The sequence below is a fragment of the Sander lucioperca genome, chromosome 8 (assembly GCF_008315115.2).
Source record: "Sander lucioperca isolate FBNREF2018 chromosome 8, SLUC_FBN_1.2, whole genome shotgun sequence".
In the NCBI taxonomy this organism is placed as follows: Eukaryota; Metazoa; Chordata; class Actinopteri; order Perciformes; family Percidae; genus Sander; species Sander lucioperca.
The window spans coordinates 19148074-19169787 of NC_050180.1; the positions used below are offsets into that span (position 1 = coordinate 19148074).

General features: G+C 40.3%; 2 protein-coding genes across 5 annotated transcripts in view; one reads left to right on the forward strand and one right to left on the reverse strand.

The window, feature by feature from the left end:
* Positions 1-1743: 1743 nt before the first annotated feature.
* nr1i2 (nuclear receptor subfamily 1, group I, member 2) lies at positions 1744-9977 on the forward strand. Of its 3 annotated transcripts, none has more exons than XM_031295403.2 (9): positions 1744-2063; positions 2643-2829; positions 5720-5850; positions 6204-6373; positions 6456-6685; positions 6783-6928; positions 9173-9289; positions 9423-9528; positions 9617-9977. In XM_031295403.2, the coding sequence occupies exons 2-9, from the start codon at positions 2648-2650 to the stop codon at positions 9774-9776; spliced, it is 1242 nt and encodes a 413-aa protein (XP_031151263.1). In that variant the 5' UTR covers positions 1744-2063; positions 2643-2647; the 3' UTR covers positions 9777-9977. The 3 variants fall into 3 exon arrangements, with proteins under 3 accessions (XP_031151263.1, XP_031151272.1, XP_031151282.1); XM_031295412.2 differs by having other exon boundaries at positions 1744-2052; positions 2642-2829; XM_031295422.2 differs by having other exon boundaries at positions 1744-1989; positions 2640-2829.
* Positions 9978-12114: 2137 nt separating this feature from the next.
* The window catches only part of gsk3ba (glycogen synthase kinase 3 beta, genome duplicate a), a 34455-nt gene continuing 24855 nt past the window's right edge, over positions 12115-21714 (reverse strand). The window contains exons 4-11 of one of the 2 annotated variants that reach the window (XM_031295381.2): positions 19463-19573; positions 18476-18606; positions 18097-18203; positions 17741-17838; positions 17489-17596; positions 16271-16457; positions 15554-15652; positions 12115-15103 (exon numbers count right to left, since the gene is read on the reverse strand). In XM_031295381.2, the coding sequence (XP_031151241.1) occupies positions 15033-15103; positions 15554-15652; positions 16271-16457; positions 17489-17596; positions 17741-17838; positions 18097-18203; positions 18476-18606; positions 19463-19573 (912 nt within the window). In that variant the 3' untranslated portion in view covers positions 12115-15032. The remainder of the gene's footprint in view (positions 15104-15553; positions 15653-16270; positions 16458-17488; positions 17597-17740; positions 17839-18096; positions 18204-18475; positions 18607-19462; positions 19574-21714) is intronic. The other variant, XM_031295385.2, reaches the window with a different exon arrangement.

The window sequence follows — 21714 nt, forward strand, 5'->3', positions numbered from 1 at the left end:
TCTATTATGCCGATTGACCTTTTGACCTATTCATGTCAAACCACTTTCGGTGAACTCAGCTAACTCCCCTACACATTGCACAAAGCGTCTTTTCTCATAAAACCCATCCTTCAATTTTATAGAATTTTTATTAGACAAAAATTGCGTAAATTACGCACAAACAAATTTTTGTAGTTCGCCAACTTTGACATATCTCAACCAAAATAAATGCTACCAACACGAAACTTTAGGTCCTAGTTTGCCATGACCCTCTGGGGGTCCCCCACACATTTTAAGAAGATCGGCCATTAAGGGCCGCTGTAGCCAACGTAGACCAGTTTCGGCCCTTCTACTCAATCAGTGTTAATGGGATATTTGCAACGGCAACGTACCACAGACCTTGCGTCTCACACATGTCGATATTTACTGACGTTTGCCTCCTCACCGTTACGCTTTGGGTCCCACTTTCGCACGCTCCCCGTGTCGTCGGGGGCTACTCACGACCCTGTCATAACTGCTTGCAGTTCTAGTTATTTATTGTTTTTCACACAGTGTACATTGAAACAATTCTTCTGGAACATGTACCATTCCGGTTGCTGGAGTGCAGAGATCTTGGAACCATCTTCTGCATGAGTCAAATTGGGTCTACAAAGATAAAATAAAATAATAAAAATAATGAAAAAATATTTAAAAAAAATCAAAGGATGTTTTTTTGAGAAAAGAAGCTTTGTGCAATGTGTAGGGGAGTTAGCTGAGTTCACCAAAAGTGGTTTGACATGAATAGGTCAAAAGGTCAGGCCGCATAATAGATTTATAGCATTTGTTAATATTAAAAAATATTTTTAAAATCAAAGGATCTTTTTTTAAAAAAAAGAAGCTTTGTGTTATGTGTAGGGGGGTTAGCTGAGTTCATCAGAAGTGGTTTGACATGAATAGGTCAAAAGGTCAAGCTGCGTAATAGATTTATAGCATTTATTTACATTAAAAAAATATTTTAAAAATTAACGGATGGATTTTTTGAGAAAAGAAGCTTTGTGTTATGTGTAGGGGGGTTAGCTGAGTTCATCAGAAGTATTTTGACATGAATAGGTCAAAATGGCAAGCCGCATAATAGATTTTTCAAATGTGTCGAATATCCAATGTCCAATATAAAACCAACTTTAGCACGGTTCCCAAATGTATTCTGAAACTAAATTAATATGCGTGCCGGATCAAAATCTGCGAGGGGCCGGTTCGGCTCGTGGGCCTTGAGTTTGACACGTGCCTTATAGAGTGATTGTTGACCACTAGAGGGCAGAAAGACTCCAAACCAAACAGCCACTGGTGTTGTAAATGGTTGTGAATTCCTATCAAATTGTGGCGTAAACTGCCTAAGGGGCGCATCTTTTGCTCAGGCCTGTCAAGATGTCCCACCAGGTAGGCACCTTCAGCACCAGCTCAGCACTGGTTACTCAAAGAAATAGAAATGAAAATGACATAAGGCAAACTTATATAAAGACAAATTAAAGTGTGACTGTACAGAAGTTAACTAAATGTACACTAAATGGAAATCAATGTACTGTCAACCATACAAAATAAACTTAGTATGATGTATGAAACAAAAGTTAATAGTATACCTGTTTGCTGATGTATGTGCAATGTGCATAAGGTCAAACTCAATGAGGAGAAAATGAACTACCGTATTAAGCATACGTGTATAAAGAAAGAAGGCATGTGCTATGTGTGTTACATTTAAATCAGATGTGGGTAGCAAAAGGACAATTGCACCACGATGCCCCATGCCAGCCTTGGCAACGGGCCCGACCCGCGGGCTTCAGCCGGGAAGGCGCTGTACTTGGAGCGACTAGCCCGGTATCAAACAACAAACAACCGGGCCAACAAGAGTAGCTTACTGTAATGCGATACTCGTTCTCACCTGCTGAATGTACAGTAAAACCAGGAATTAAGCTCTGCTAGGCGAAACCCCGTGGACTATAGACAGCTGTTTGGACATCTGGAATCACCAAGTCAGTGAGTGGAATGATCTCGATCACTGTTTGATTAAAACTCGCCCTTTGGCCAGGCAAAGGAGAGGTAGGAAACAGGTTTTTTCAGATTATTTTACACGTTTGTCGAATGCATGTCGGTAGTCGGTAGAGGTGCGTCGCCCAAACAAAATTACTTTTTTGGGAATCGATAGCCTACATGTTTTCTCCGGCGCTCAATCACAGGGATGTGTAAACGAAAGTAATGGGTTACTCGTTAGTTGTGCACGGTGTGAAGGCGCATCACACTGGGTTAAGATACACAGGCCTATACATAAATAGCCTACACATTATGACTTTGGTTTTAGAATAATGTCATAAATGACGTGCAGTATGCTATAGAGGATTAATTAATTATATGAATTTATATAACCTGTTTATTAACACTGAAAATACCTTGGACAAAAAAACAAACACTCTGGTCTGTCTCAGTTCAGTTGCAATAATTGGCTTTAGGATTTGAAACAATAGTAGGCTGACAGGCTCAAATATCTCAACTGAGCCTTTACGTAGTTGTGCGTCATTGTACCTTTATTCAAAGATTAATACAAGAAAATGATGTAGCCACAATAGTGTTTCGCCCTTATGGTAAGAGCATCGCGGCACATAATTACCAATCATATTCCTTCTCTAAAGAGGTGAGAATGAATAAAGCCGCTGGAGTGCAGAGCATCCGAGAAGCGCTCACGGGGCACAATGAAGACGAGGACGAGGATGGAAGGGTGACAGACGACGAGGAGCCCAGAGCCTGTGGTGTGTGCGGAGATCTGGCCAAGGGTTACCACTTCAATGCTTTGACATGCGAAGGCTGCAAGGGCTTCTTCAGGTGAGGTTGTTTCACTCACTCTTTTTCTGTCCCACACAAATGCAGCTGAAGCAGCTTCTCCCTCATCTCAGTCTGTATTCCTGGTTGTGACATAACTTATGACAACCAACAGGGACATCTATGATATAATAGAGAGGTGACTTGAAACAAAGAAACTCACTGAAAGGCCGATTTACAGTTTTCACAATTGCTATAGGCACCATTTCTGAAACACTGTTACCAAAAAACAAGATCATCAGATGAATTTAAATTCATACTGTGCCACACAACATTTTAATTAATCTTTCCTGTAAAGCCTTCTCTCACTCCAAACACTCATTCGTGTTTGAAAAATAAATACATTTGTGAATTCAATTAAATTTGGTTCATTACAATTTATGCAGAGGCTTGTCGCCCAGATCGACAGATAAAGATACGGCCAAACTATTTAAAGGCCCCATGGCATGAAAATTTCACTTTATGAGGTTTTTTAACATTAATATGAGTTCCCCTAGCCTGCCTATGGTCCCCCAGTGGCTAGAAATGGCGATAGATGTAAACCAAGCTCTGGGTATCCTGCTCTGCCTTTGAGAAAATGAAAGCTCAGATGGGCCGATCTGGAATATCCTCCTTATGAGGTCATAAGGAGCAAGATTACCTCCCCTTTCTCTGCTTTGCCTGCCCAGAGAATTTGGCCCACCCATGAGAAAGAGAGAGACATCATGGCTTGAAAACCAAGCCCCCAGGAAGAGCGCCATGTCTTAAAGCCACCATGGGCTTAGCGGATGGAACTGCACCCCATGGGCCAGAAAGACTTTTCACATAGACTTTGCATGGCCTAGTAGCACGACATAATAATTACATCTCCTTGGTTGTCTAAATACATCCATCGTTTATTTAGATAAGCATGTAAACGATCAGGAACAACGAAAACACAATGTTTAACGTTATTGAATATTTTATACAATGAAACGGCGAGTTCATGAGTTCGCCACTTGTAAAAGACACGAGAGAGAAGCTCATGAACGGGCATGTTGCTACCGGTTGCTACGACAACACAAACAAACTGTTGCTAGTGCGCATGTCCATCGTGACGTCATGGGCCAGTCAACGCGAAAGATCCGAGCTAGCCATGATTGCTTTATGCGCTTTTGAGCACTCTCATTGGAATGAACAGGGCTTCACACCGAACGCTGTATCCAGTTCTCTTAAATTAAGAGAACTGGATACAGTGTGTGTTAGCTTGTTTTCAACATGGATGTATTAAGACTCTTAATTAAGAGTCTTAATACATCCATGTTGAAAACAAACAGCAGCATGGCAGTTGGTCAAGGCCACACCCCCACCCTCCACCTTGCCCCCCCTCTCTCCTCCTCAATAACATTTAAAGCTAGAGACACAGAAATGGCACATACTAGGGAAAGCTCATTGTGGGACTGGCTCTAGTGGCTGTAATTCTGCACCAAGGCTGAATTTCGGGAAAGAGACTTCAGATACAGTATTAGGGAACCACTAAGGCCTATATAAAAGCATCCAAAAAGCAGCATGCAGGGCATGGATTTAACACCCGACCACCCGCCAAATGCGGGTGAATTTTGCAATTGGCGGGTAACACTGTCAATCTACCTGCCACATTGGAGGGTAGCCAATGAGAATTGAGTGATTCAGACGCGTAAATATCGGTAAGCAGGGTACACGGTTGCTTACGGGCCTGGTCCAATCAGGGGCCTGCATCACTAGAAGACATTGATTAACAGCCAGGGCCCCCTATCGCATTTTCATTACTCACACAATCCCAGCAGTACCACGTGCAGCCACTGACCAAGCGGGAGTGAGAACGGGTAATTTAATTTTCTTGTTTCTGTTATGAAGACAAGACGTGTGTGTGACTCAAACATCTCATATTACCAACAAAACATACAGCGAAAGACCATGCAGAACATTTCAGACCGTCTGCCAACCTGTATACATTTTAACATCAATGTACGCTGTAACGTTTATTCACTCTAAAGTCAGCAGCTGCTGTTTCAATACTGTCGGCTCACACAAACACACACACAGACACACACACAGACACACACACACACACACACACATACACACACACACAATCACACACAAACACACACGGTGGATGCAGGAAAAAACGCAGATGAGACCTACAGGATGACCTAAATTGAGGACAGCTACACTCGTTATTGTAAGTGCAATGATAAGTTAAAGTCCAATAAGTACTTTATTAAACCGTATGAATGTGTGTCCCAGGCCAGGATAGGAAATTAACTAATAATGTAAAGATCAACAAGCCACTGACAATGACAGATATGTTCATATTTGATTCATTCAATAAATTATTATTTTGTGTCTTAAATCCACCAGCCTTTTTCATATTATACCAACATTTGCAGCATCCTGAGTCTTTTTGGTAAGGTTCCTAGGAAATCTCAGCCCAGAGTAATTAATTAATAGTAATAAGTATTATTCTCCACAAAACAAGTAGGCTACTATCAATAGGACAGGATAGGATCATAGAGACACAGCAATTCCTGTTTTTCACCTTTATGACGCAAAAAAAAACTTACTTAAACTTATTCATTCAAGCATTTAGCAATTGTTGCTATAACCTGGCCCAAGACATATTCTCTTGTATTACAAGTTTAATGTTTATTTGTGCATTGTCCCTGTTTCAAATAAATACATTTCCATTCCATTCTATTCCATTCCATAATTCTCCATTTTCCTCACAGTAGTCTCCTGAATGATTTCCTGGCTGGTGCATTGTCATCAAATAGAGACATACATGGCACAGCACACAGCAATACTATTATATAATGTTTTCTCATAAATGTGATTTCTAACTTCATATTGTTGTTTGTAAGCTGTTACTAAGTGGATTTTTGAATAAATTCAGACGTGCCATAAAGAGGTCAACGCAGCTCCACTGTATGTTCCTGAATAAATGCAAAATAACCAAAAACAACCGACGGTCGTGTCAAGCCTGCCGCTTCCGTAAATGCCAGGCCATAGGCATGCGCCAAGAAAGTAAGTAACCTCCAGATACAGCAAATGATTCTGCATTATTTTAACATAACACAAACCTTTACTGTATATATTTACATAAAACAGTAATGACAGTAAGAAGTATGTGATGTGAAGAGCTTATCATTCAAATGCTGGAGTGCTGGTCATACAGTATATTATTAAATTTGCATATTAATATGACATTATTTTTTTTATACTATATCTATATTTGCTTTGAGACTATTCTACTTCAACACAATTTAGCATTAGAAGTTAATCTGAGCACTGCAGAGTGATTTTAAAAAACTGTAAAATCAATTTTTTTTTTTTTAAATCAGGTTCTATACATGCAGGTATTATTTGTGTCCTTGTAGTGGTCATGTCTGAGAAGGAGGTATTGGAGAGGAGGATCCGAATCCAGACGAGGAAAAGGCTTGACGCACCAATACAGCTTTCATCCCAACAAGAGGAAACCATTCAGGAGCTACTCTGTGGCCACCGCAACTCATTTGACTCAGCATTTTACCGCTTCAGTGACTTTAGGGTGCATGAATGACTGCCAGCATGTTTGAGGTGTTGTCTTCGTCATTGTTTTAACTTGTCTGACTCACGTCTTCTTTTTTCAGCCTATAGACAGAAACGTCCTTCCTGCGAGTGAGTACAACCAATCTGAAAGGGACCTCTCCTCCCTCTCACCCTCCTCCATTCTCTCTGGCTCCTTTAAACAACAGGAGAACCAACAGGACGGAGAGGTCAGGAAAGGCAGTGTTTTCACTGCTCTTCCACACGTGGCTGACCTCACCACTTACATGATTCAGAACATTATTAGTTTCTCCAAAAGTCTTCAGGACTTCCGGTAAATGTGTGCCTCAATGCATATTCAAATATTGTTTTTATAACTGATGTCAATTTGGAAGAACTTATTCACTATTAAGTGCGTGTCTCACTTACAGATCTCTAAGCATGGAGGACCAAATTGCTCTGTTGAAGGGAGCCACATTTGAAATGATGCAGACCCGCTTTAACATGGTGTTCAATGCAAAAACAGGCATCTGGGAATGCGGCCATATTACATACTGCATAGATGACGCCGTACGAGGTGAGCCCACTTACGCAAGCAAAAGCCAAAGCTTTTGTTTATATTTTCAGATATTATCTGTTTCTTTAGCTGCTAAATGCTCTCTTATGTTCACCAGCTAGTTTTTAGCTGTTTGGTGCTGAGCAGGTAGTGCACAGTGGGTTTATCAGAGTTTTCTTGCTAAGAACAACTGGCTGCTGCTGCCGGAAATGACAATGAACCAAAAGAGTAAAGTTACAGGCCAAAAAACAAAAAATAATGAGCCTAATAAAACTAAAACACTTTGTAGAGTTGTGAGGAACTACATAATTAAGTGATAATTCTCTGTGGGTTAATCACTATGAGCAGCTAATTTTGGACTTAAGTAGTCATTTGATTCATTGTAAATGTAGAAAAATATTGATTATTGCAGTTTTAAGGAAAGAGGTGGAATCGTATGGAGGCTGAAGTCTAATCAAGTCTGCAGTACTGTACTTAATACAAAATACATTCAGTGATGGTTGCAGTTTAAGCTAGCATTGATTGGAAATACACCAGTGTTGAATGGATGTGATTGGATAACGTGAGATAGGATAGAAAAGTGTTTTAAAGGCACAAATATGATCAGATGCTGATTAAATAGTCAGCAGTACAGAGGTATGTATTGTATGTGAGGAATCTGGGTTATAGTGACATTGTTTGAAAGTATTCAAAACAAAAGCAGCCTCAGACATGTCTACTCAGATCTACAGACGCAGTGCATTTGAGTTTTTTTTTTTTAAAGCAATGCCTGCACACTGACATTTTGATTCCAGCATGAGCTTTGCCAAAAATGTTTTTTTGACCTGATGAAGGAGTCAATATGGAGGTGGTAGTTTCTCATTTGACTTGTTTCGGTTTCTGTTAGCCTTGCACCTTTAATATATGAAGTTGGAAAGTAGTAGTTTATAGTAGTACTTTTTTATTTTTGAGAGTTCGACAAACGTGTGTGCACTCCTCTCACACCTCTTATCTCATGTTCACAGAGGGTGTAACGTGACTTCTGGAAGAACGTTTGCCACAATGTTGTCAAACTGGTGTGGTCTGCTTCTTTTCTAAAGATCAAACTGAATGCAGCTGGCATGCATTCACTGTCTTCCAGCTTTATACTCACTACCTTTGGCAGGCCAAATTTAACCGTCTTTAATGCTGATACTGAGTGTATTGTCTGTCAAAATGTTTATGGGATATTTACAGTAAGATTAGGAAATAATTCAGGCCACACAGAAGAGTATTCTGATTGGCCAGCTGGTGTCTTTTAAAGATTCATATTACGACACTTCAAAAAGAGTGGAAGGTATATTAAAATGTACGTATTCTTCATGCTTGCACAGAGGATACAGTTACTCTGCTATATCAATACATCTTATAGTGACAAAGTTTTCACATTCAGATATTGTGGTTTAAGCGTGTCATAGCTTGGGATCTTAAAAAATAAAGGCATGTTTCTCTTCTTTTTTAAATAAACATGAAATGCCCATGACCAAAATGTTGTGTCTCCAAAAAATCTTTGATGACAGTGTGGCAGAAATTCAACCTTTTCTTTCACATGTCACCTGTCTACCAGGTTTGCATTTAAAACGTTAACTTTTTAGCATGTGATCTCTAATACTTTGGTAAATATTGATCTCAAGGAAACAACATTATGTTGTGATAGTAATCCTGATAATAATGTTGTCTATATTATCCACCCTTTATTTACAGCAAATACTTAAAACAAAACCCTTTTAAAAGCATTTAACATCCTGAAATATTCAAAGCAGAGACTGCATTCCCATCATAGCTGAGGCTACAGACGGTTTGAACTTGTACAGGTTGTTGCTTGACAGACGGGAAACAATTGTAATGGCTCTGAAAATGGTAAATTTAGCATAATGTACCTTTCCCCATTATTTTCTTCAGAACAACAACACAGGCTGCCTGAAATGCTGTTCTCACTCACAGATTAATTCAAACTGATTCCACTTCAATCTGGTTGTGTTGAGCTAGAAAGAAGTGAGTTTACTGGACATCTGTAGCCCACTCCTCCCCGCTGCATCAAGTGTGAAATAGATAAAGAGAGTGTGGAATGCATTTGAAGTCAAGCAAAGTACAAGTGCATTAACATTGTACCCAAGTACAGCACTTGAGTACATTTAGATCATTTTTTGACTTTGTTTTGACTTGTATGACTATTCTTGTTTATTATTGTCTATTATTGTCTTACCATCTCTGTCATGTTCACTTGGCTGTTCCCCTCTTTTGTAGCGGGTTTCCAGCCGCTCCTGCTGGAACCTCTGCTCAAATTTCACCACACACTGCGCAAGCTGGGCCTGCAGGAGGAAGAGTATGTTCTCATGCAAGCCATGTCCCTGTTTTCTCCAGGTAGCAGCAGGTCTTCATCCCTGTCCAATGATAATCAATCATTTATAAACCCTGTAAATATTTAAACCCTAGAAACAGTGTGCATTTGTACCCAGCCCAGCTTTGGATTAGTAGATTTGTTTGTATCTATCAGACCGTCCAGGTGTGCAGCAACACAGTGTGATTGACAAGCTTCATGAAAACTTGGCACTGACCCTAAAAACCTGGATTGACTGTAAGAGGACAGGACCAGAAAAACGGTAAGAGAAATACGAGGAGCCACTCTCACTCCACTCACTCTGAAATATTTCACAGACTGAACCTCCTTTGTTTCCTCTGCGCCTCCAGCTTGTTGTACCCCAAAGTGATGGCCTGTCTCACCGAGATGAGAACGATGGCTGAGGAGTACAGCAAACAGGTTCTGCAGATCCAGGACGTCCAGCCAGATGTTATCTCGCCTCTCATAATGGAGATGGTCAGTAAAAGCCCCTGTAATGATGACTTCTAAAACTAACATCTACTGTACATGGACGGGACCCGCTGAATGAGCTCTTTGATTTAAAGCAAAGTATTCAGTGTTTGCTGTTGTACAAATGTGTCGAAATACTAAAAAATGCATTTCCGTCATGTGATAGTCTAAAGCAGAGTCCACTAGGGGGTCCTCAGAGTTGGGGGGCACCAAATTATTGTTTGATAAAAAAAAATAATATATATATATATATATATATATACACACACATATATATATATACACACACACATATATATATATATATATATATATATATATATATATATATATATATTTATATATACACACACATATATATATATATATATACACACATATATATATATATATACACACACATATATATATATACACACACACATATATATATATATATATACACACACATATATATACACACACACATATATATATATATACACATATATATATATATACACACACATATATATATATACACACACACATATATATATATATATACACACATATATATATATATATATATATATATATATATATATATATATATATATATACTGTGTGTGTGTCTGAAAATATACATTATGCTTATTATGACCCCTGGTCTAAAGCATAGTCTGCACAAAATCCTGAACAGATAAAGATGATTTTTAACCTCACTGTCTGAGTGAGGCAAGTCCTGCTGAGATGTAAACTATCATCTGGTTTCTGCACACTACCTGCACGTCAAAGAAGCCATGAGTAAGACAGCATTACGTTTTACAAAGTTTGTTTTATTAACTGGTTAAGTACTGGTGGATTTGCCATTTATGTGTTATTTGTTTTGCTTACATACAGTAAGTACACATTGTGTGTGTCTATGAATGAATGTTGACGTAAAGTTGTGAGGTGTGATGTTTTTCTTAATTGTCAGAGAGCATGAAGTATGTACAGTATTTTCTCAGAGAATGGAAAGAGCTGTAGTTGCAAAGAAAATCTTTGTGTTTTATATTTGTTACCTCAGGTTGTTGTGTGGTATTTTAATGCAATCATGTGAAGCAAAAATGCTCTATAATTATGGTAAATAAAACTGCTCCACAGATTGAAGTGTGTGATGTCATTAACAGCATAATAAGACAAACACTGCCGCACTGTGGTCACACTAAGACAAAGGTGGTGCCAACTCAAAAATCTTGTCTGGTATGTACAAAACTTTTAAGAAATGGTCCTAAGAATAGTCAACATTTGACCAATATAGTAAAAAAAAATAAGTAGGACTTAGAACACAGAGTACAAACAAAAAACATTTCCATAGAAAGTTTTCGTGCAAGTTTATATTTTTTAGAATTATTTTAATTTGCTGTTACTGTGTTTTATTCATTTTCTTGAATTCAGGTTAGGATCAACTCAACAGAGTTCTTCTATTTCACAGCTCAACTAATATAGCCTAATCATTATTGCACATACTGTATAGGGATGGCAATGTTGGTCTGTCAGTCCACCTCTTTGGTCCATAAAATATCTCAACATTCATGGTGCCCAGAGGATGGAGCTGACTGATTTTGGTGTTCCTGTTTTTTCCTCTAGAGCCACCATGAGGTTTCCATTTGTGGTTTTGAGTGAACTGTCTCAACAACTATTGGATGGATTGCCATAAAATTCTGTGCTGACATTCATGTTCCTTTTTACTTTGCTTATCCCCTGACTTTTTATCTAGCGCCATGATTTGGTCAAAATTTCAGTGTGTTACATACACACACATAGCCTCATCTTTACTTTGTGTTTAGTGCTAATTAGCAAATGTTAGCAGGCTAAGATGCTAAACTGAGATGGTGAACATTGTAAACATTAGACTTGCTAGACATCAGCATGTTCACGTTGTCATTGGTAGCATGCGGACGTTAGGATTTAGCTAAAGTCACAGCGGTGCTTTGAGCTAAATGCTAAATACAGCCTCACAGCGATGCTATGACTGTAGACTCTTGTTATCATAAATATGAACGTTTTTAACATGAACATTTGGAAGAATCACACTCAAATACAATTTAAAAAAAACAATGCTGGAGCCATCATCTCATGAACTATTTCACGTAGTGAGAGTATTGGGGAAAAACTTTGTATTTTTAATCAATTTACAATTTTCCAAAATACGTATGTTAAGTGTGTAACCTTAGCTGCTGCTTCTGCAATTTGGTATCGGAGAGCAAGTCTTAACACTTTGAAACATTTAATGAGGAACATGTACGCTCTCACTTTTCTTAAAATATTGATAAATAGACCAAAATACTCTGAACAGGTTTTATACATAACGATTTTGCACTCTCACTAAAAGAAGATGGGACAGACAAAGAGCCTTGATCATTTCCAGGCTATCCTACTCTTTATTTAATGCAAATTACAGTACCAGGGAACTATTCCTCAGAGCACGCAGAGGGAGTATTTACAGAGGTGCACATTTAGCATACCTTCACAGAACAAAAGAAAAAAAAAAAAAAAATGAAATAAAAATGTCAGTCACAAACAGAGGCATTCAAGTAGTAGTATTGTTATACAGGATGTTTGTTGTATTTTCTATGATTTTTCTTTTCTTTAACCCCAGTTAGCATATCAAACTAGTATATATGCTAGTACTTGCTCATCTTCTTTTTTGGTAACCTTTGTGGTGTTTTATTGAACTGGAGTTAGGGCTAGGGTGAGGTGGTCAAACTTTCTGGTGGAGAGTAGCAACACGTTCATGAATGCAAAATTACAGCAAGCAGGAGACGAGAGAGGCTACATGACTCGAACCCTTAGGTGCTACTGAATCCCCCCTCCTAGTATGCAGACAGGAAGGAGAACAAGCAAGAGGACAGAGGAACAACCAAATATCCAGAGAGAGAGAAAGAGACAGAGACAGAATACATTACTGCCCCTGAGGATGGCTCATCACAACTACATCTTGTTTGGCTTTGGTAACGGAACCAACACTGTGAGTAATACAGAAACTGTACTGTATATTTACAGTATATGAGGCCTTTTTAACCCCTGCTGCCATCCACAACGACCCCCCCCCCAACCCACTTCATGCCCCGGAGCCCATGCCAGGACTGTGGTATGCAGGTTTGTGCGTGCATGTGTGTCCAAGATAAAACATCTATTAAAATAAACACTCATCTACTTGTATCTTCAGTCAAGGAAAAAAAAATCCTTAAAATGTCTGTATATTACAATAAGTGTGCAATGAAGGGGGAAGCTGTGCGAGTGGGGGGGATTAGAATGTGTGTGTGCATGTGTTGCAGGACATTCAACAGCACCGAAGGGAGAGTCACAATTGGGGGGGAGGGGGGTGTGAAACAAGGCGAAGGTGTATGAAAGCAAAGGCACTCCAAACTATAGTTACACTATACATGACTAGTTCTTGTTACAATAATACAGCTGTCATCTACTGTACAGGTAAGATTGAACATATGGCTGGATAAAGCTGATCATCATCATCAACAATATCCATGAACAACATCAGTTTTGCCTTGATTGTTTTGTTTTTAAATCTATTTTTTTTTTTTTTTTTTTTTCCATTTCATTCCCTACCCTTTGTCATCTTTGTTTTTGCTCATAAACAGTACATGGGTCTGCAAATATACATACCTTGGCAACATGGAAAAAAGAATCAACACAACAACATAAAAAACATACAAGTCAGAATTTTGGTGAGGAGCATTTATACTGTATATACACTTTTTTTTTTTTTTACGTGAGTATTCTCTGTAAGGAAGTCGTTCGACACTGTACCGAGTGGCTCTATGTGCGGCAGGTGGAGGAGAAAGAACACTAGGCTAACACTTCAGTCAGTGGTCACAACATGAGAGAGTCAGAGGTGAGCCGAGGGACCACCGCCGGGACTTCTCAAGGAGTTGAGGAAAAGAAGTGTTAAGAAACATCTTGAATTCTTCACAGAGACGGAGAGCAAGAGCTAGAGGGGGGGGGGGGGGGGGTGTCTAGACACTGCACTGCCACAGAAACACTGTTACAGACAGTCGGTGCAAAGATGGGGAATAGAGCAATGCCCTAAAACCATCTACAGCCTTATACAGACAACACAGGAGAACAGGGAAGTGACTGCTGGAATCTAACAACACTCCAGCAAAGAAAACAAAAACACCACCTTATCTATATCTATTGTCTTTAGGCAGCAGCAAATATTGCCACTGCTCTGCCAGATATGAGCTCACCATAAATGATTTCTGAACCATTGTAGTTAATATACATATATCTATATATACTTTTTATACATAAGGAAAAGTAATATATAAACTGTGTATGTATGTACGCATGTTTGTTTTGTATGTATATATTATACAAGCACACAGGACCAGATACATGTCACATCCATCGCACATGGCAATCCAAAAACATCTGCCCAGGAGTACAAAACAAAAATTAAAAACAAGGTCGAGTAAAACAACTTTTCTGACCATTTAAAAACAACCCGAGCAAAAAAAAAAAATAAAAAAAAATAAAATAAAACCTGTCCAAACGTTACCCCTGCAAGTGGACTGCTTCTTTCCACATATATCAGGATCATCATGCACCCATGTGTGTGTGAGTTTATGAGTGTGTACGTGTGTATACCCGTGCGTGAGCCTCATGCCTTGTCTGCGGAAGTGGAGGTGAGAAGGGAGAGGGCGGGGTGACCCCCGGGTGATCCTAACCATACTCAGGCCATGCACTACAGGAGAAACCAAAGGGGGGGGGGGGGGATCAACCAGGGGACACATGGGGTCAGAGGTCAAAGGATGCAGAAAAATGGGACAATGTGGTGGAGGACAAAGGAGGAAGGCCAGATAGGGAGAGGGCCAAGGGGGGACAGCTTAGGACTTTTTTCTACAGATTGTCCTCTTACAAACATTAGCAGGCTAGCATTGTGTATACATTTACAGTGTACTTTTATCCATAGTACAGTCGACAACACCTCTGGCCCTGCACTTTCCTTCCCCCGTTGAAAGGGCACGGAGAGACGCCTTTGACGGAGGATGGAGTAGAGTTCAAACAGCTGGATGAGGGGGGCCAGTCAGGGATAAAAGAGGCAGACTAGGGATGCGTGGTTTGTGGTCATGGCATGGGGCTGTTGGCTAGCTGTTGAACCCGGGCTGCTTCAGCATCGCTCCGCTGCTTTCAGGGAGGAGAGCAGGGCAGAGCAGAGCTGAGCAGAGCGGAGCTCACCCCCTGCCCGGGGCAATGGAGAGGCCGTGGGTCGGGGCTGAGACCGGGGGGCGGGGCGGGTCATCTGTGGGCTCAGGAGGTGGAGTTGGAGGCCGAGGCAGAGGCGGTGGTGGTGCTGGGACCTCGCTCTGTGCTGCTGCCATCTGTGGACAGGAAGAGGAGATGATCAGTTACAGTTACAAACAAATAAGTAAGGAGATAAGTAGTTACAAGTAGGGAACGAGTTAACCCTTAACAACCAACTGAAGCTGCTCAGTGATTACAGGTCACACTGGGCTCCTAGGCATACATGTGTGAAACTGAGCCAGTGTGTTTCAATGTTGTGGAAAATGTCAGCAACCGACTCTCTCTGGTCAAACCAACAACTTGCATAGCAGCCTTTAGTGCCCACAGTGCTGTTTATACACCAACTTTTAGCATAAGTTAAAATCTACACAGCTTGCAATACTTAAAATGAAATATCTTGACCACAAGAGCTTAACACTATATTTCAAGTCAGCAGCAATATAAGTCACAACCAGTACTTCCAACAGATAAAAAGAGCCTTCAAGCTGCATTAAAGAAGTGCTTGTTAAAGGAAGCGTGACTCTAACCTGTAGTGGCAGAGGTGTTAGTTGGGGTAGAGGCAGCGGCCTGGCTGCGGGCGTGGGCAGGGATGAGTATGGAGGCCAAAGAGGGATTACTGGATAACTCTGAAAGAGAAAGAAAAAGTTACCAGTTCAAAGTTAAAGTTCATGCAACTCCTGGATAGATAGCAGACACAGATCACAATACATGTTAGCCATCGATGGAAGAGGTGATTTTTAGAAGAAGCACGGAATATATTCTAGTGGTAAGAGGTAACTAATGCTTAATAATGCTGAACAGTTTGAGATCTGTGTGAATAATACTATTGAAAATCTGATGGCAAAAAAACAGATGACACAGGAGATTATTTCTGTCAAATTTCCAAGTAGTGTGTTAAATACTTACTTAAAGGGTATATAGGCTAGCATTTCACATTATGAGAACACCTATTCATAGAAAAAGGCTGAGGCATACAGCAGAAGCTCAGTCATTAGTGTTCACGAATACAAATAGGATCACTTCTGAAAAACGTACAAAGACACTGATACCAGTCAATTTTACCAATGCCAATATGTTTTGAAACTGGAAAAATTACTACATTAAACGCTTAGTTGCTCAACAGAAAATGTATCAGCAACTATTCTGATAATTGATTAACTGTTAGTCATTTTGTTAAGCAAATATTTGTCGGTTTACTTTAGTCTTCTATACTAATAAACAGAATATCTTCTGTGTGTGCATACCCTGGGTGGTGAAATTGAAGAGGGAGGGCTTCTCTCTCCCATTGGGCAGTTTGACGTTGGGGTCGCGCAGCTCGTCAAAGAAGGAGTGTGCGCAGGCCTCTAGAGGGGTGAGGCGGGCCGTGGGCGTGTATTCCAGCAGGCGAGAGCACAGGGCGATGGCCTCTGGAGGTGTACGCGGCCGGAACACCTGGACAACAGTTAGACACAAATACGGATGTCAGCAGTTACCACATGAAGTCTGTTCTCAAGTGTTAAACAAAAACACACAGACACACAGACACAGACACAGACACAGACACACACACACACACACACACACACACACACAAAATGAACTTGTGCTTGAAAATGAAAAAATTATATATATTTTATAAAGCCTAATGTACTCAGTCAAATGTGATAGTTTGTTGTGAGTGAATGAATGAATGAATGAATGTCATTGATTGCTGCAGCAGTGAACAGTCATATTGACTGAATGCAGTTACACAGAACAACCACAGCACGGCGCCTGAGAGGCCAACAGGAGGACCTGCTGCTGCCTGCTGATTGGATGACTGTTATCCAATCAGCAGGGTGGGACTGCTGAGGGAAGCCAGATGTCCCTTTACTGTTCCCTACCTGTTTTATTTTCACCATGAATTAAAACAGCTAAACTGTGAGCATGAAGTGGAGAACCTGTCTTTAATAAACTGAAAGATAACGCAGAGCAAGTAAGAACTGGCTGAGCAGGATGGACTTTTGTGGTTCCTCATGCAACAAATTGTCAAGAACCAAGGAAGAAACTCTTCTTTTTTTTTTTAGCTTGATAGATATTTTCAGTTTAAACAGCTGAATTTGAAAGGATATTGTGGCATTTCCTTAATCCACGACTTTGTCTGAAAAATGTAAATGTGACAGTTGCTACCTTTCTCAAGACTGTTCAAAAAGGAGCAAAAACAAGAGCACTCCTCAGATTATTTCATAGAAACCTTAGAATGCTTCACATGAATAAGAAAACTATTAAAAAAGTTTTATGACAACTATGTAAGATTGAGTCTTTGTGTTTTATCAGTCATTCTTAATAGCTCAGAGCGGGCTATGAAGGCCTCATGCAGCTCTGTTGGGTAGATGTGGTGGATGGTTGGGAGCAGCATGCAGGTACAGTATGTTGACAACACAAGCATGGAGACGAGAGATGCAGCAGCGGTGGATCTTAGAGAAGTAAAAGGGCTCCTGTACCTGTTGACTCACCTTAGTCCAAGGATGTGCCTTAATCTGGGGGAATTTGAACTCAGTGTAGTTGGGGTTCATCTCACGGATCTGCTCTCGGGTTGGAGTGCCGAGAACCTGGTAAGAACAGGACAGACAAGAACGTGACACAATGTGTCTTTAACGTGAATTAATCATCACTTGTGAAAAAGAAACGGACCCCTTCAGTATTTTTACTGTATATGAAGACTTTTACACCCTGTGGGTCACCCCGGTCATTACCTTTATAATTTCAACCAACTGATCCACTCCACTGTCACCAGGGAATATTGGTTGTCCTAGCAACAGCTCTGCCAGCACGCAGCCAGCTGACCACACATCTAAACAGGAAAAAGCAGGTCACAAAAAAGGAAAAAGAAGTCCGATACAGGCAAAAGAGGGCCAGAGAGGACCACGCTCCTCTGGATATCTAGCAAATAATACAGAACATCTGATTACTATTGTCTTTTTCAATGTGTTTATATTTCATAATCAAATACAATCACGAGTAACATATAATATAATATATTTGCTAAGGTTAAGCTTATTTAGTGTCTTAAGGGTTAAAGTGTTGACTGTGACAGCTGGAGTCAGCCTACCTATGCTGGAAGTGTAGTCAGTGGCACCAAAGATGAGCTCCGGGGCTCGATAGTAGCGAGAGCAGATGTAGGACACATTGGGCTCTCCGCGGACAAGCTGCTTAGCACTGCACACAAAATCAAAGCACATAATCGTTATCATCACCATATTGCATATAACACTGCATGTTGGCTAACAGAAGGGAAATATGAACCGAAAGGAAAGCCTTGTCATTGGGATTCACACAGAAGAGTGTGTAAGTGAAAACCAGAGTATTGCTAGAATTGTGAAGGAACATTACACGTTTAAGCTCTTCAGATGGACACTTTACAGTCCCTTTAAATGCTAGGAAAAATCTGACCACTGTTGATGGAACATGACGTGGTTACTGAGTCTCACCTGCCAAAGTCGCAAAGCTTGAGCACGGCAGTCTCTGGATCCAGGAGCAGATTCTGGGGCTTGATGTCCCGATGACAGATCCCAAACGAATGGATGTAAGCCAGGCTCCTGAACAGCTGGTACATGTATAACTGCACACAGAAACACATCAGGTTAAGCCTACACAAACAGCAAGCTTAGTTTTCAGAACAGGGTTCAACTTTGGAAACAACCACTTAAGAATCAACTGCAGCCCAGTCAAACACAGATGTGCCTGCAACTGCAAGTCCTTTTTTCTCCTCGCTGATTCTATCAGAAACTAGTGATTTTGGTGATTAGGGATATACAGTGTGTATACAAAAACTGATTCTCATGTCCTTTGTGCAAAATATGTTTAGCTATCATTAAATCTTTTAAACCAACATTTCAAATAAAAGCAGGCAACATCTTTTTAACATGTTTTCTTGTGAGATGACAAAAATTGCTTCTTTGTATTAATTTCATGAGCCAACATGCAAGGTCTTCTCATCCCACATTTCCTGTACTGATTAATTTTTATATTGGTGCGTGTCGTTAAAAAGGTAACGGAGTGCTTCCTCTGCTGTGTGGGACTAATTAACTGGCAGTGTTTTTTTTCAATTACGGCATTTCACTGAGATAGGAACATCATTTAAACTGAAGAGACAGGAAACGTGCAATGTTTGCCTTTGCAAAAATTATTATTAGTCAGTGAAATATTCCAAAAGTGACAACTGATCGGTGCACAGTGTGGAACAGAGACCTCATATTTGGAGATGGGTAATATGCAGTGCTGTGAAAATATTTGGATATAATATACTGTATTCTACTGAGATAGTATTGAGGATGTAATACGATTACATCTTGTGTGGGAGTTTGATTAAATATTGTCTTTCCCAGGATGCCAGGTTTTGTTAATAAAGTGGACACACACACACACACACACACACACACACACACACACACACACACACACACACACTTAAATACCTTGACATAAACCATGGGCAGAGTCTGTTTGGCTCGGCTGTAGTGTCTGGCCACTCTGTAGACAGTCTCAGGAACGTAATCCAGAACCAAATTCAGATACACTTCATCTTTCTGTTGGAGAGGAGCAAAAACATGGACACACAGAATATTAGTATGAAAAATAGTTTTATAATCTATGATAAACGTGGCTGGGTTGGACAGTGGGTAAAGCAGGCGCACATATACTGAGAGGTTTATGCCTCGACGCAGAGGTCCAGGGTTCGAATGCGACCTGTGACGATTTCCTGCATGTCTTCCCCCTCTCTCGCCCCTTTCTCACTTAGCTGTCTTGTCAAAAAATTAAAGGCGGAAAAACCCCAAAAAATAATCTATAAAAAAAAAATAAAAAATCTATGATAAACTGCAATGTCAAGCAGAAAAGTTAAACACCTAGTCACCTACAAATGTGCACATCCATGCACATTTCAGCTGCCTAATATGTCAATTTATTTAGCTGTTAACTGTTCTATTATTTTTCCCACCCCTTCCTCTTCCCTCTCTGTGTCTGCAGTTAGGTCAAGCTATTTGTGAGCTGATGTTTTTTCGCAGTCTTACTGGGAATCCATTGTATAGGACTCATCCCCCAAGGGCAGGAAACACACAACCATGTGTCATGACGTCCTGTACTCCAACAGTGGCCGCAGACAATGATATCATTTCCTGGTTGGAGGAGGCCTGTGTTGGAGGGCGGGGTTGTGCACGATCTACTCTGGAGCACAGTGACCCTGAAAGGATGCTGTATGTGAGGCTTCTCCACCCAATTATTCTAGCACTTCCTTTTTCCTTTGATTCTGACCAGAGTTAGCCAGCAGTGAGTCATCGGGGGTGTTCCTTGTGAATCTACTGTGTTGTTTGAGATCAAGTCAAATCTCACTCACAGCTCGTACTGAAATGAAACACAAAACACCTAGATTCACAAAGGAACTCACTCACACATTCATGCTGTCCCTAATGGTTTGTTAGGAGTAACAGCCTAGACTTCAGATGAAAACACTTTGGCCTGATTAATGGGACGAATACATGAGCAAGGGTGATTTAATCATCATTTTATCAATCATTTCCCTCAACAGCATTTAAAGGATAAGTCAAGCAATATTATAGACTACCTTCTGTCCAGAAATCACATTTAAATACCAAAACCAACAATGGTTAAGTCAATCCCTAAATATTTACTGACCTCCCTGCTCTGCTTGTGACACTCAAGCCCATTGGTTCCTACTTTTTAAATTTTTTTTTTTTTTTTTTTCAAAAGGCTCCTAAATATATAGTTTTAATTTTTAAAACATGCTCAGTAATTACCTTAAACAGCTGGGTACTGTAGTTGTTTAACTCAGCAGTAGTAAATAGTGCATTAGGCGGGGACTATTTTCAGCAGTGGATTAATACACATTTGTAAACACCATTTTGTATCACCATACTATAGCCAGGAGTGTTTTGAGTCACACTGGCACATAGAAAACACATCTGTAATGAAATGTGTTTAGTGGTCACTAGGGCTGAACGATTTTTGAAAATAATCTAATTGCGATTGCAATTCGATATTCAATTACTTTTTTAAGCTCTTTGTCTTCTGTATTATTCAACAAAGACAAACAATAAATCATTTTATAGTATGAACAACACACAATTACACACTAGACGGTTAAACAGTGTATTTATTTACAGTGCACAGAGAGGAGCTGCCTCCAGCCCCTCCCCCTCGTGAAGTTGCGTGCCGTGTGCATGACACCGAACGTTGCACTTGCTCAGAGAGGCTATCGTTACGTTAGCATGTTGCTGGTGTTCTTGCCGTGGGATTAACTGTACTAATAAAACTGTTGAAACACCGCAGCCCCTCTGCTGTGAAAGCTCCCCGAACGTCATTTATCAGTCTGATTGTTACCCCTCTCAGTGGCAGCTCCTCCACTCATATCTTTATAACGGAGCTAACCGCTAACCGGAGCTAACGCCAATCAGAGCTAATCGTTGCCAACCGAGCCTTCAGTTCTGCGTGCCTGTATCCATTAACTGCATGTATGGACTCGAGCCCGAATAAAACCCTTCATTTTATTAAAATGGCTGTAAAAGTTTTAAACTACAACTCAGAGTTGTTTGAATGACAGTAATCAGCTCAAGGTACGGCGTAGCATTAGCGTGCTAAGTTATGCTTTTTCTGCGGAGTGCAGACTGATTCATTGTTGCCAACTCTTTTCCAATGAAAGTCGCTAGCACCA

What these genes read in the sequence shown, in the direction of transcription:
- nr1i2 (XM_031295403.2), top strand. Translation starts at nt 2,648, where the DNA reads ATGAATAAAGCCGCTGGAGTGCAGAGCATCCGAGAAGCGCTCACGGGG. An exon ending in CATAGGCATGCGCCAAGAAA is followed by an intron (nt 5,851 to 6,203) that starts GTAAGTAACCTC and finishes GTGTCCTTGTAG; the next exon opens with TGGTCATGTCTGAGAAGGAG. An exon ending in AGGACAGGACCAGAAAAACG is followed by an intron (nt 9,529 to 9,616) that starts GTAAGAGAAATA and finishes CTGCGCCTCCAG; the next exon opens with CTTGTTGTACCCCAAAGTGA.